At 43.8% G+C, this 15,785-nt stretch overlaps 1 protein-coding gene across 1 annotated transcript in view; it reads left to right on the top strand.

Moving 5' to 3' along the window:
* Positions 1–15,785, top strand: part of LOC123484960 (leucine-rich repeat serine/threonine-protein kinase 1-like) — an 85,990-nt gene continuing 70,205 nt past the window's right edge. The window contains 3 exon segments of the mRNA XM_045215779.1: positions 1–213; positions 860–1,074; positions 12,992–13,185. Coding sequence (XP_045071714.1) covers positions 981–1,074; positions 12,992–13,185 — 288 coding nt within the window. The 5' untranslated portion in view covers positions 1–213; positions 860–980.

Raw genomic sequence — 15,785 nt, forward strand, 5'->3', positions numbered from 1 at the left:
GGTAGGCAGCATCACTGGCTGGAAGTGTTTGGTTTGATGAAATCAGGAAGTTAACGCTTTTCCTTTGCAATCCGTGCTTGTGAGTGTTCCTTCGGCTCTTTTGTCTTTGGTTAAACATTCAGTTGTGGATTTATCGAAGTTTTGCCTGTTCAATGCTTTAGAAGTGCAAAAATCAATACCATTCGACAGTGCATGAACACTACGGACAATGCGGTGAGTAAAAATTCCTCATGAACTAAGTTACACTCATTAACGAGCAACAAGTGCGCACGTTTCGCAAACAAATATGTCTACTTGCTGTCATTGGACGAACGTTTGGCACGTTTCAGCGTTTATAAGCCTAGTAAAGCCAACTTCTTAAAAAATCAAGACCACGCACACAGTTGTGGTTTTAAAGATGTGGTATGTGTAAACCAAAGCGAATGACCTGAAGTGTCGTGTGTGTTCAAGGCCGCCCGAAATAGTAACGTCTCTGTTTTTATAGTTCTGGCTGTCAGCTAGTGTGTGTTTTGCACAGATATTATTTAAAAATACAAATCCACTAAATTAGGCAACTGTGTTGTAATGTTTATTGTATTTTATTGTATATGGGTCAAAAACAATAACACGAGAAGTCATAAAAGTTGTAGTATAAAGCTTCTCATTCGAGACACAAGTACATTATTCTAATTAAGGCATCTCAACGACTATAGTTGTAAATGTTGGGTGGCAATTTGTATATCCATTAACTTTTTGTTATGCAATGTTTGTCTGCTTTCACTTTCTCAAGATCAAACCTATGTCTGTCTGTCTGCCTGCCTACCTGTGTTTTGCAGGGCACTGACTAATGGCTCTCCCTCTGTCCTCCCTCCTACTACAGCCCATCTCTAACCAGTGTCTTCCACCACACCAGTGACTCAGACTGGGACCAGTCCCACTGACCACCACCACCACCCTGTACTGGTCCCAGTTCAGTCCTGCCCTGCTGTGGAGGAGGAGGCATGTCCTACTGGTCTGTAGGCCTCTCCAAGGCCACTGGAGACACACAGAGCAACAACATGGAGGACCAAGAGAAACAAGATGGTGAACAAGATGGTGAGAGAATTCACTTTTACTGTATTGTACTTAGGCTGTATCTCAATTAGTATTTTCCTTATTCCTTGCCTCCTTCTCAACCGTATTGGAGGAGAATGTTCAAGGTCCCTCCCCTAAGACCTTTAGAGAAGGAGATGAGTAGAGAGGATGCAAGGTTTAGGGTTCGGTTAGGGGAAAATATGATTTTGAATGGGAATCAATTGTTGGTCCCCAAAAGCCCTCACAAGTATAGTTAGACATAGCTAAATATCTGTTACACATTCAGTTTGTTCGTCTATGCACCTTGGTTGGACTGGGAGCTAGCGTCAGCCAACATTATCCCCATTGGATACTGTGTTCTGTTAGACTGCTCCCAGATCTGTTTGTCGTTGGCATAACAATCACCATAGGAGTTGGCAAGACGGCACAAACAGATCTGGGATCAGGCTACTGTTCTGTGGCAGTCAGAGAGGTTTTGACTGTGAACCAGCGGATTCAGAATCGGTGAGCCACGTCTGAGTGTCCGCTGCTTAAATATAGAAGACAGAACTGAAACAACACCATGACACTGGGTTTAGTCAAGAGAAGTGGTGGTGGTGGCGGCAGCAGTACTGTAGCCTATGCTACTACTGAAGTCACTGCAGCTGCATCTGAAATGGCACCCTATTGCCTTTATAGTGCCCCAGTTTTGACCAGATTCCTATGGGCCCTGGTCAAAAGTGAGTGACAGAGAGAGACTCTTCCTCGGTCTCTCTTCCACTCCCCTTTCTCTCTCTCTTTTTTTCCTCTGAGGCTGTGTGCTAAGTGGAGTCATCTCCAGTCAGGGCGAGGAGAGGTAGAGGGTTGGGTTACACTCTGCAGGGATGGGTGGTGGGGGGTAGAGATCAATAGGGGATAAAGACTGAGAGACAGAGACATATCATCCTTACCTTTCCTTTAGGACACTCCCCTTCTCTCTGACATTAGCTCTGAGTGCAGCCAGAGGGAGGGAGGGAGGGAGAGGGAGGGATGGAGAGAGAGAGAGCCATCGGCCATGCAGACAGGCTAGAGAGAGGCTGTGCTCCTTGGATACATAACACACTATAGAGGAAGAAAGAGGGAACGGCTATATGAGAAAAGGATCAAGCGATCTGAATGCCATGGGGAGACGGGAGAAAAGAGAAGTGTCCACTCACACAGTATGAACAGGTATGCTACAATACAGGACATGTGGGTGATGCCCTAGCCCAGAGTAACAATGGACACTGTAGTCACTGTGTAGCCTATGTAGCTAACTGGGTTCATATAGTCTTGTTTACAGTCTGAAGCCTATGTACAGGGCATGTTGTTGTACGTGTGGCTAAAGCTAATGCTACATGAGATTAGTGGCAAGTCTATGGGGTTTAATGTACTTTAGCTGTGATTGACGCTAGTGTTAGCCTGTAGGATCTGATTGTTTACCGGTGCAGTTGTGTGTACTGAAGGCTTATAGAGGCATGTTATTTATTCCAGAGAGCTATGGGGACCCTGAAGATTTTATTTTCACTCTGACTGACTGGGTTTCGGAAATCTCTTTATATGCTTGTGGCTATACACTTTGAAGCCGTTGATTTAATATTTGGCATTGGGGGGAAAAACATATACAACCCTATATTAGGGCTGGGGTCATTTTCAATTTCAAGTGTCATTTTCAGGACTCGTGACGTCATCACTTTAGTAGCATATTGGTATTTCAGTTTACTTCCAGAATTGACTGAGTTTAAATGGAATCAACCACAGCCCTGCTACCGGTATACATACAGTATTTAGCTTTGCTCTAAACTGCAATAAATGCTTTTGGATAGAATGACAGTAAATGCCAAATATTTGTCAGAATTCAGCCAGTGTTAGGTAGATCAATTAATTTGACTTGATTGATTAAATCTCTGACTATTTAATCAGAATTAAAGTGTGAAGTGTTGCTATTTTTATTTCTCCAGGCTTAATTGAAGGTATTAACAAGACTCAAACAACCGTCTTTCATCTATACTAGAGTAAGCGCTAAGCCCATCACATATGGAACTAACTATTTTATTTTATGTAGAGTAGGCTAAAGCATTTTTACACGAGACATTGAAGGCCTGTTGGGAGTGTTTGGTATCTTGATAGAAAATCAAAGTGTTCTCTGAAATTGGTATCTTTCCATGGTGCTGGAACTGTAGATCTCAAAGAAACGTCTCCATATGTTGATTATCTTGACCTTTGTTGAACATCAAGGCCACTGGGCACATTTGACCCATGGGTGTTGATGGTGCCTTTAAAAGGTCATCTCTACAATATGCTCTGACAGCTCCAGGTTTCCCTTGAAAAATACTTGATTTATCTCAGTGGGGCTTCTTGGTTAAATCAAGGTTAAATACTGTATCTCAATAATACATCACAGTGGTACAGGGATGTATGAGAGACTACAACATAAACTCCTGCACTGACTTAATAGCTGAAGTGAATGAGACTGAAACTAGGTGGGTTTTATACCTTTTAACCTACCTACCTCGGGGTGAACAAGGACAACGTTTTGAAATGGAATGCAGCCCAGGCAGGCCCCCCTTCTGTCCAATCACAGAAATGATAGGATTAAGGATCCTGTTACACAGAATGAGCCAATCAATCAGCAGATTACTGTCACTCTGCAGACGACGCATTATGATCCATATAGTAATGAGACAAACACACACACACACACTGATCCAATGACGAGCCCAGTCTCTATGGGGACGATTGTATCGTATGTCCCTGTGCATCCATGATGACTTATTCAAAGGTAATTAATCTTTGAGACAGGAAGTCCCTTTGCTTAACACCTCTTCAATGCAGTAAAGATGAGATTTCCTTAAAGCTAGAATCCGCATTTGTTGAAAAAGCGCCACTTTTCGCCCCAGCACCTTTTAGTGTTATTTTTGTTTGTTTGTTGATGAAACCAAAGAGAGGATTGTAAAAAATAATTGCAGTACATATTCTGCTGTTCTATCCCGCAATGGAAAAAAAGAAGGAAGGGAAGCGCTGCTAAGGTACACAATAGTAGGTTTTGGTAGACAGAAGGTGCTGCTTAGGTACACAATAGTAGGTTTTGGTAGAAGGTGTTGCTAAGGTACACAATAGTAGGTTTTGGTAGACAGAAGGTGCTGCTAAGGTACACAATAGTAGGTTTTGGTAGACAGAAGGTGCTGCTAAGGTACACAATAGCAGGTTTTGGTAGACAGAAGGTGTTGCTAAGGTACACAATAGTAGGTTTTGGTAGACAGAAGGTGCTGCTAAGGTACACAATAGCAGGTTTTGGTAGACAGAAGGTGTTGCTAAGGTACACAATAGTAGGTTTTGGTAGAAGGTGTTGCTAAGGTACACAATAGTAGGTTTTGGTAGAAGGTGTTGCTAAGGTACACAATAGTAGGTTTTGGTAGAAGGTGTTGCTAAGGTACACAATAGTAGGTTTTGGTAGAAGGTGTTGCTAAGGTACACAATAGTAGGTTTTGGTAGACAGAAGGTGCTGCTAAGGTACACAATAGCAGGTTTTGGTAGACAGAAGGTGCTGCTAAGGTACACAATAGCAGGTTTTGGTAGACAGAAGGTGTTGCTAAGGTACACAATAGTAGGTTTTGGTAGACAGAAGGTGCTGCTAAGGTACACAATAGCAGGTTTTGGTAGACAGAAGGTGTTGCTAAGGTACACAATAGTAGGTTTTGGTAGACAGAAGGTGCTGCTAAGGTACACAATAGCAGGTTTTGGTAGACAGAAGGTGTTGCTAAGGTACACATTAGTAGGTTTTGGTAGACAGAAGGTGCTGCTAAGGTACACAATAGCAGGTTTTGGTAGACAGAAGGTGTTGCTAAGGTACACAATAGTAGGTTTTGGTAGACAGAAGGTGCTGCTAAGGTACACAATAGCAGGTTTTGGTAGACAGAAGGTGTTGCTAAGGTACACAATAGTAGGTTTTGGTAGACAGAAGGTGCTGCTAAGGTACACAATAGTAGGTTTTGGTAGAAGGTGCTGCTAAGGTACACAATAGTAGGTTTTGGTAGACAGAAGGTGCTGCTTAGGTACACAATAGTAGGTTTTGGTAGAAGGTGTTGCTAAGGTACACAATAGTAGGTTTTGGTAGACAGAAGGTGCTGCTAAGGTACACAATAGTAGGTTTTGGTAGACAGAAGGTGCTGCTAAGGTACACAATAGCAGGTTTTGGTAGACAGAAGGTGTTGCTAAGGTACACAATAGTAGGTTTTGGTAGACAGAAGGTGCTGCTAAGGTACACAATAGCAGGTTTTGGTAGACAGAAGGTGTTGCTAAGGTACACAATAGTAGGTTTTGGTAGAAGGTGTTGCTAAGGTACACAATAGTAGGTTTTGGTAGAAGGTGTTGCTAAGGTACACAATAGTAGGTTTTGGTAGAAGGTGTTGCTAAGGTACACAATAGTAGGTTTTGGTAGAAGGTGTTGCTAAGGTACACAATAGTAGGTTTTGGTAGACAGAAGGTGCTGCTAAGGTACACAATAGCAGGTTTTGGTAGACAGAAGGTGCTGCTAAGGTACACAATAGCAGGTTTTGGTAGACAGAAGGTGTTGCTAAGGTACACAATAGTAGGTTTTGGTAGACAGAAGGTGCTGCTAAGGTACACAATAGCAGGTTTTGGTAGACAGAAGGTGTTGCTAAGGTACACAATAGTAGGTTTTGGTAGACAGAAGGTGCTGCTAAGGTACACAATAGCAGGTTTTGGTAGACAGAAGGTGTTGCTAAGGTACACAATAGTAGGTTTTGGTAGACAGAAGGTGCTGCTAAGGTACACAATAGCAGGTTTTGGTAGACAGAAGGTGTTGCTAAGGTACACAATAGTAGGTTTTGGTAGACAGAAGGTGCTGCTAAGGTACACAATAGCAGGTTTTGGTAGACAGAAGGTGTTGCTAAGGTACACAATAGTAGGTTTTGGTAGACAGAAGGTGCTGCTAAGGTACACAATAGTAGGTTTTGGTAGACAGAAGGTGCTGCTAAGATACACAATAGCAGGTTTTGGTAGACAGAAAGTGTTGCTAAGGTACACAATAGCAGGTTTTGGTAGACAGAAGGTGTTGCTAAGGTACACAATAGTAGGTTTTGGTAGAAGGTGTTGCTAAGGTACACAATAGTAGGTTTTGGTAGAAGGTGTTGCTAAGGTACACAATAGTAGGTTTTGGTAGAAGGTGTTGCTAAGGTACACAATAGTAGGTTTTGGTAGACAGGTGCTTCTAAGGTACACAATAGTAGGTTTTGGTAGACAGGTGCTTCTAAGGTACACAATAGTAGGTTTTGGTAGACAGAAGGTGCTGCTAAGGTACACAATAGTATGTTTTGGTAGACAGAAGGTGCTGCTAAGGTACACAATAGTAGGTTTTGGTAGACAGAAGGTGCTGCTAAGGTACACAATAGTAGGTTTTGGTAGACAGAAGGGTGCTGCTAAGGTACACAATAGTAGGTTTTGGTAGACAAGGTGTTGCTAAGGTACACAATAGTAGGTTTTGGTAGAAGGTGTTGCTAAGGTACACAATAGTAGGTTTTGGTAGACAGGTGCTTCTAAGGTACACAATAGTAGGTTTTGGTAGACAGAAGGTGCTGCTAAGGTACACAATAGTAGGTTTTGGTAGACAGAAGGTGCTGCTAAGGTACACAATAGTAGGTTTTGGTAGACAGAAGGTGTTGCTAAGGTACACAATAGTAGGTTTTGGTAGAAGGTGTTGCTAAGGTACACAATAGTAGGTTTTGGTAGACAGAAGGTGTTGCTAAGGTACACAATAGTAGGTTTTGGTAGAAGGTGTTGCTAAGGTACACAATAGTAGGTTTTGGTAGACAGGTGCTTCTAAGGTACACAATAGTATGTTTTGGTAGACAGAAGGTGCTGCTAAGGTACACAATAGTAGGTTTTGGTAGACAGAAGGTGCTGCTAAGGTACACAATAGTAGGTTTTGGTAGACAGAAGGTGCTGCTAAGGTACACAATAGTAGGTTTTGGTAGACAGAAGGTGTTGCTAAGGTACACAATAGTAGGTTTTGGTAGAAGGTGTTGCTAAGGTACACAATAGTAGGTTTTGGTAGACAGGTGCTTCTAAGGTACACAATAGTAGGTTTTGGTAGACAGAAGGTGCTGCTAAGGTACACAATAGTATGTTTTTGGTAGACAGAAGGTGCTGCTAAGGTACACAATAGTAGGTTTTGGTAGAAGGTGTTGCTAAGGTACACAATAGTAGGTTTTGGTAGAAGGTGTTGCTAAGGTACACAATAGTAGGTTTTGGTAGACAGGTGCTTCTAAGGTACACAATAGTAGGTTTTGGTAGACAGAAGGTGCTGCTAAGGTTACACAATAGTAGGTTTTGGTAGAAGGTGTTGCTAAGGTACACAATAGTAGGTTTTGGTAGAAGGTGTTGCTAAGGTACACAATAGTAGGTTTTGGTAGACAGGTGCTTCTAAGGTACACAATAGTAGGTTTTGGTAGACAGAAGGTGCTGCTAAGGTACACAATAGTAGGTTTTGGTAGACAGAAGGTGTTGCTAAGGTACACAATAGTAGGTTTTGGTAGACAGAAGGTGCTGCTAAGGTACACAATAGTAGGTTTTGGTAGACAGAAGGTGCTGCTAAGGTACACAATAGTAGGTTTTGGTAGAAGGTGTTGCTAAGGTACACAATAGTAGGTTTTGGTAGAAGGTGTTGCTAAGGTACACAATAGTAGGTTTTTGGTAGAAGGTGTTGCTAAGGTACACAATAGTAGGTTTTGGTAGACAGGTGCTTCTAAGGTACACAATAGTAGGTTTTGGTAGACAGGTGCTTCTAAGGTACACAATAGTAGGTTTTGGTAGACAGAAGGTGCTGCTAAGGTACACAATAGTAGGTTTTGGTAGACAGAAGGCGCTGCTAAAGGGACGTGGCAGTTTCATCAAATAGAGATTCTAGTTTTAATGAAGAGTAGAGCTGAGACACTGAGCCAATATCCAATCCAGTAACTAGGGTTGGAAAATGCAGGAAACTTTACCCAAATCCCCAGGTTTTCCAGAAATCCTAGTGGAGGATTTCCTGCTTATTCCCTTCTGATTCTGGGAAACTTTTAACAGGGATTTCTGGAAAAACTGGGAATTTTGGGAAATCTACCATATTTTTGTTAACCTACATGTAAGTTTCTATAAGGGTCAGATTGTGTCATACACAGATAATATATCCGTTCTATATCTATGACGTCATAGGTCTGCCTACATCTTTACCTATCAGAAAACATTCCGCACATTGTGATGTGATATTATGGAACACTTCCACTTCCCCACACTGATAGCACATTTAGCTGGAGGAGGTGGAGAGGAGCGCTAGCTATGCTTGTTTACTGTTGGTGATGGACAGATTTAGGAGGGGGGAGCACTCTTCCTTGTTCTGTCTCTCAGATGGACAGATTTAGGAAGAGGAAAGAGGAGTAACTATCCTTGTTGTGGCGTGTCCTGTGCTGTGCTCTGCTTTGCCCTTCAAGATCTCTTCACACAAACTGGCCAGTAAAAGGATGGTATTGACGCATGGGGGTGCAGGCAGGTCTAATGGTTACAGTCCCTCTGGCTTTCTCATATAGCCTTTATAGCCCAGTCAGACTCACCATCTTTCTCATATAGCCTTTATAGCCCAGTCAGACTCTCACCATCTTTCTCATATAGCCTTTATAGCCCAGTCAGACTCTCACCATCTTTCTCATAGCCTTTATAGCCCAGTCAGACTCTCACCATCTTTCTCATATAGCCTTTATAGCCCAGTCAGACTCTCACCATCTTTCTCATATAGCCTTTATAGCCCAGTCAGACTCTCACCATCTTTCTCATATAGCCTTTATAGCCCAGTCAGACTCTCACCATCTTTCTCATATAGCCTTTATAGCCCAGTCAGACTCACCATCTTTCTTATATAGCCTTTATAGCACAGTCAGACTCTCACCATCTTAATTACACATCCATATAGCAGCTGCAGGCCCTGAGCCCACATCAGTGCTACACACACACACACACACACACACACACACACACACACAGGGCGGCAGAGATGCTCAGGGCTGTAGAGACCCACAGGGTTACAGAGACACACAGGATTGCAGGGACACAGGTTTGCAGTGACACACAGGCTTGCAGACAAACATGGTTACAGGGTTACAGGGACTCACGGGGTTACAGGGACTCACAGGGTTACAGGGACTCACGGGGTTACAGGGACTCACGGGGTTACAGGGACTCACGGGGTTACAGGGACTCACGGGGTTACAGGGACTCACGGGGTTACAGGGACTCACGGGGTTACAGGGACTCACGGGGTTACAGGGACTCACGGGGTTACAGGGACTCACGGGGTTACAGGGACTCACGGGGTTACAGGGACTCACGGGGTTACAGGGACTCACGGGGTTGCAGGGACAGACAGGTTTGCAGGGACAGACAGGTTTGCAGGGACAGACAGGTTTGCAGGGACAGACAGGTTTGCAGGGACACACGGTTACAGGGACACACGGTTACAGGGACACACGGTTACAGGGACACACGGTTACAGGGACACACGGTTACAGGGACACACGGTTACAGGGACACACGGTTACAGGGACACACGGTTACAGGGACACACGGTTACAGGGACACACGGTTACAGGGACACACGGTTACAGGGACACACGGTTACAGGGACACGCATGTTTGCAAGGACACAGATGGTTACAGGGACTCCCATGGTTACAGGGGCACACGGTTTTGCAGGGACAGACAGGCTTGCAGGGAAAGACATTGCTACAGATGTACTGAGTCTCTCTTAGATCACATACAGGATTTGATCTTCTCGAGATAACCTCAGAAGCCCAGAAAAGAAGACCCTATATTGACAAGTGATATTGTCAATGCAATGCCTGAAGAAAGTATTGGGAGTGGCCGCCTCACAGGTTCTGGAGAAAGGGAGAAGAGAGTGGGGGGAATAGGTACAGTGAGGGAAAAAAGTATTTGATCCCCTGCTGATTTTGGTACGTTTGCCCACTGACAAAGAAATTATCAGTCTATAATTTTAATGGTAGGTTTATTTGAACAGTGAGAGACAGAATAACAACAACAAAATCCAGAAAAACATATGTAAAAAAAATTATTAATTGATTTGCATTTTAATGAGGGAAATAAGTATTTGACCCCCTCTCAATCAGAAAGATTTCTGGCTCCCAGGTGTCTTTTATACAGGTAACGAGCTGAGATTAGGAGCACACTCTTAAAGGGAGTGCTCCTAATCACAGCTTGTTACCTGTATAAAAGACACCTGTCCACAGAAGAAATCAATCAGATTCCAAACTCTCCACCATGGCCAAGACCAAAGAGCTCTCCAAGGATGTCAGGGACAAGATTGTAGACCTACACAAGGCTGGAATGGGCTACAAGACCATCGCCAAGCAGCTTGGTGAGAAGGTGACAACAATTGGTGCGATTATTCGCAAATGGAAGAAACACAAAATAACTGTCAATCTCCCTCGGCCTGGGGCTCCATGCAAGATCTCACCTCGTGGAGTTGCAATGATCATGAGAACGGTGAGGAATCAGCCCCAGAACTACACGGGAGGATCTTGTCAATGATCTCAAGGCAGCTGGGACCATAGTCACCAAGAAAACAATTGGTAACACACTATGCCGTGAAGGACTGAAATCCTGCAGCGCCCGCAAGGTCCCCCCTGCTCAAGAAAGCACATATTCAGGCCCGTTTGCCAATGAACATCTGAATGATTCAGAGGAGAACTGGGTGAAAGTGTTGTGGTCAGATGAGACCAAAATAGAGCTCTTTGGCATCAACTCAACTCGCCGTGTTTGGAGGAGGAGGAATGCTGCCTATGACCCCAAGAACACCATCCCCACCGTCAAACATGGAGGTGGAAACATTACATTTACATTACATTTCGTCATTTAGCAGACGCTCTTATCCAGAGCGACTTACAAATAGGTGCATTCACCTTATAGCCAGTGGGATCACCACTTTACAATGTTTTTTTTTTTCTTTTCTTTTTTTGGGTTGGGGTAAGGGGGGTAGAAGGATTACTTTATCCTATCCCAGGTATTCCCTTAAAGAGGTGCTTTGGGGGGTGTTTTTGGGGTGTTTTTCTGCTAAGGGGACAGGACAACTTCACCGCATCAAAGGGACGATGGACGGGGCCATGTACCGTCAAATCTTGGGTAAGAACCTCCTTCCCTCAGCCAGGGCATTGAAAATGGGTCGTGGCTGGGTATTCCAGCATGACAATGACCCACAACACACGGCCAAGGCAACATTAATGTCCTGGAGTGGCCTAGCCAGTCTCCAGATCTTAATCCCATAGAAAATCTGTGGAGGGAGCTGAAGGTTCGAGTTGCCAAACGTCAGCCTCAAAACCTTAATGACTTGGAGAAGATCTGCAAAGAGGAGTGGGACAAAATCCCTCCTGAGATGTGTGCAAACCTGGTGGCCAACTACAAGAAACGTTTGACCTCTGTGATTGCCAACAAGGGTTTTGCCACCAAGTACTAAGTCAGGTTTGCAGAGGGGTCAAATACTTATTTCCCTCATTAAAATGAAAATCAATTTATAACATTTTTGACATGTGTTTTTCTCGATTTTTCTGTTGTTATTCTCTCTCTCACTGTTCAATTAAACCTACCTTTAAAATTACAGACTGATCATGTCTTTGTCAGTGGGCAAACTGACAAAATCAGCAGGGGAACAAATACTTTATGTTGGGAAAAAAGTGTCATCCCATTGGTAGATTAACGACCCTTCATCAAACTTGATGAGTACTTCGCTGTTGTGTTGTAGGTGGATTAAAACCAATCCAGGGTTGTGTATTTTAGGGCACACAATGGGGGGAAAATAGGTGTTTCTTATTGGACAAGTCCAGGTAGTCCCTCTGTTTCAGTCTGTTTTCTTCTGTTTGGAGCCTAATTAACACGATCCATGCAAGGCCTTTAAAGTCACTAATCGGATCGATCACTGACTATATATACTGGAGATGTCCCACTGTGTGTAAGAAGACCAGCATACTCAATTGATGTTCAATTGGAGCTTCTGGAGCATCTATGTAGGATTTACCACCCGTTCAAAAGCTTTGGTTGATGACTTGCAGGCATTGTTACCACACTGAAACCACTGAAGTTAAGTAATACTGATCTGTATTGAGATATCAGTTCACTCTTTCCAAAGGATGATAAACCTGGGGTTTATTCATTTGTGCAAACTGACGTTTTGGACCGAAAATGAGAGCTTCTTATTGTGTGTGTGTCTGTTTGTGTGAGTGTGTATGTGTTCGCTCCAACCTCCGACACTAGTCCAGTATCCAGAGAACAGGTAGACTATGTTTCCAGTCCTGCCTGGTAACCACGTAGTCTTTAGAGCTTGCTCCTGGTGAGAGAGAGAGTGTGCATTCTTTAGCAGGGTGACCTATTTCTTACTCGCCACCGGTGCTCTGCACACGCCTGCTCCCCAATACTCTGTTACTGTGTTAGACTGTGTTAAACTGCAGCTGGTCTGATCTAATGGAGGTATGTTCTATTTCTCCTCTCTTCTGTCTTCTTCTGTCTTCTCCTCTCTTTCTGTCTTCTCCTCTCCTCTCTGTCTTATCCTCTCCTCTGTCTTCTCCTCCCTCCTCTGTCTTCTCCTCTCTTCTCTGTCTTCTCCTCTCTTCTGTGTCTTCTCCTGTCTTCTCCTCTCTTCTCTGTCTTATCCTCTCTTCTCTGTCTTATCCTCTCCTCTGTCTTCTCCTCCCTCCTCTGTCTTCTCCTCTCTTCTCTGTCTTCTCTGTCTTCTCCTCTCTTCTCTGTCTTCTTCTCTCTTCTCTGTCTTCTCCTCTCTTCTGTCTTCTCCTCTCTTCTCTGTCTTCTCCTCTCTTCTATTCTGTTGTTTTCTGTCCTCCTCTGTCCTCATCTGATCTCCTCTGTCCCCCTCACCTCTCCCCAGGTTCTTTGGCGGTGGAGGACATGGGAGCCAAGGTGTCTGCGATGGGCAGCGGTGGAGCCTCCTCTCTGGGTCCGTCTCCAACCCTGGAGAACATCCAGGCAGCGTACGGGGAAGGGGAGGGCAGGAAGGCCCGGGAGCTGATCCAGCAAGCCTGCTGTGTGGAGTGTAGCGCGGCTAGTCCTCGGCTGGAGGGGGTGAGTGGAACGGAGAGAGACAGAAATACACACATGCGCGCACACAAAACCGAGACAGATCTGTCGCACGCACACCTTGACACCCTCACACATGCACAATGTCGCACATAAGCAGTGGCACATATACACACACATACACACACACACATATACATATACACACACATACACACACACATATACATATACACACACACATACACACACTAAATCCGAGTGTTTGCCATGAGGAGTCCATTGTTTTTATAGCCTAATGTAGATATGTGCTGCATAATGTGTGAAGTGTGCTACAGAGATTGTTTTGGTGTGACTGTAACCATCTAATGTGCTGTATGCTCCTGGTGTGGTAGAACAACATGTTTACATTCATTTACATGGTGTGTATCTGTGTGTATTTCCATGTCACTGTGCGCGTGTGACCGGATAAGAGATGTGTAAGGCTGCATCGTCGTATGGTGTTGCTCAGACCTACAGCCCCTCATGTTGCAACACCACTGCCTTCACAGAAAGACAGCAACACTCCTACAGTGTGACGTGTCTGTGGGTTTCACTTGGTCCTGTACTGTTGTGTGTGTGTTTAAATGTTTGATTTGATGTTGTTGATGTTTGATACGGGTGTGATATAAAGACTGTGTGTGTGATGTTTGTGTGAATGTGTGTTCTCTGAGTGGTATCCTAGTTATGTGATAGTTTGTTGATATTTGATGCTAGAGTGAGAGTGGGCGTGCTGCGCTTGTTGTTTTGGAGTGGATCCAGTCTGCCAGACAGTGTCAGGAGACAACTGGCCTAGTTCAGTCTTTCTCTCTCTTGACTTCCATTAGCACTAAAATACTCCCTTCAATACAGAACCAATTAAAGTACTTATTCTATGTTTCTTCATTAGCTCTGTTATATCGACACATCACTTCTTTACGTAGATTACAGTGATCTCATTACTGTATGGATCATAATGCGACAGTAATCTTGCGTGTGTGCGTACTTGTGTGCATATGGTAGGTTCCAAACACCCATGCTGCCAAACCCACTTCTCCTTTCCTAGAGCGTTTGGTGTTGCCCTTGGTTACCTTTATCTGCTGGTCTTCCTGTCATTCAGGAATAGATTTGATGTGGAGCTCACTGTATCTTAACACTTGACACACCAGCATATGTTCCGGCTATTATCGGACGAGTTCAGCTAGTACCTCCAGGTTTCACTCCGTTTCAAGACGTTTTCTCGCTACTGAACACGACCCAGCTAGTGCCATGTCCCTGAGAACTGGTAATACAGGTTGACTGGGGTAATGGAGATAATGTTACATTCCTCTGCCTAAAAAAACTATTGTGTCAGATTGAAAAAGGAGAACTGTTTTTATTTACATTGATTCTGTTCTCGTACCCTAAAATACCCCTATGCTTGACTCATACTGCTACTTTTAGGCTTCACAACATGAACTTATGTCGGCCAGTGGTAACCAAGAATTATAGATGAACTAGGTCTGTGTGCTTGAAAGCAGCTTGGCGACTCTCTCCAGTGCTTAAAAAGCCTTTAATTAAGTAAGAAGTAGGGCAACACAACAGTGTGAGACTGCATGGTGCCTAAAGGAACCAAAAGTATTCAGTCAGTTGAAACAGTTACTGTATATCAAAACTTCAAACAGTTACACTGCCATCCAGTGCTTGCCTACAATGCAATCACAATGTTCAGCATTGGAATTGTCTGTGGTATCTGTGGTAAGAGAACAGAGACAAGGTCCAACTCTGGTCCTAGAGAACAACAGTCAGTGAGCACAGTATTCTATTTAGGGCTAACCCCAATTAGTCGATTTCTATATATATAATTATATATACAATAATATACACTACCGGTCAAAAAAGTTTTAGAACACCTACTCATTCAAGGGGTTTTTCTTTATTTTTTACTATTTTCTACGCTGTAGAATAATAGTGAAGACATCAAAACTATGAAATAACACATGGAATCATATAGTAACCAAAAAAGTGTTAAACAAATCAAAATATATTTTATATTTGAGTTTCTTCAAAGTAGCCACCCTTTGCCTTGATGACAGCTTTGCACACTCTTGGCATTCTCTCAACCAGCTTCACCTGGAATGCTTTTCCAACAGTCTTGAAGGTGTTCCCACATATGCTGAGCACTTGTTGGCAGCTTTTCCTTCGCTCTGCGGTCCAACTCATCCCAAACCATCTCAATTGTGTTGAGGTCAGGGGGATTGTGGAGGCCAGGTCATCTGATGCAGCACGCCATCATTCTCCTTCTTGGTCAAATAGCCCTTACACAGCCTGGAGGTGTGTTGGGTCATTGTCCTGTTGAAAAAACAAATGATTGTCCCACTAAGCCCAAACCAGATGGGATGGCGTATCACTGCAGAATGCTGTGGCTGGTTAAGTGTGCCTTGAATTCTAAATAAATAACAGACAGTGTCACCAGCAAAGCACCATCACACCACCTCCTCCATGCTTCAGGTGGTAACTACACACGCGGATATCATCCGTTCACCTACACTGCGTCTCACAAAGAAACAGCGTCTGGAACCAAAAATCTCCAATTTGGACTCCAGACCAAAGGACAGATTTCCACCAGTCTAATGTCCATTGCTCGC

Source organism: Coregonus clupeaformis, unplaced genomic scaffold (assembly GCF_020615455.1).
Source record: "Coregonus clupeaformis isolate EN_2021a unplaced genomic scaffold, ASM2061545v1 scaf0512, whole genome shotgun sequence".
NCBI lineage: Eukaryota > Metazoa > Chordata > Actinopteri > Salmoniformes > Salmonidae > Coregonus > Coregonus clupeaformis.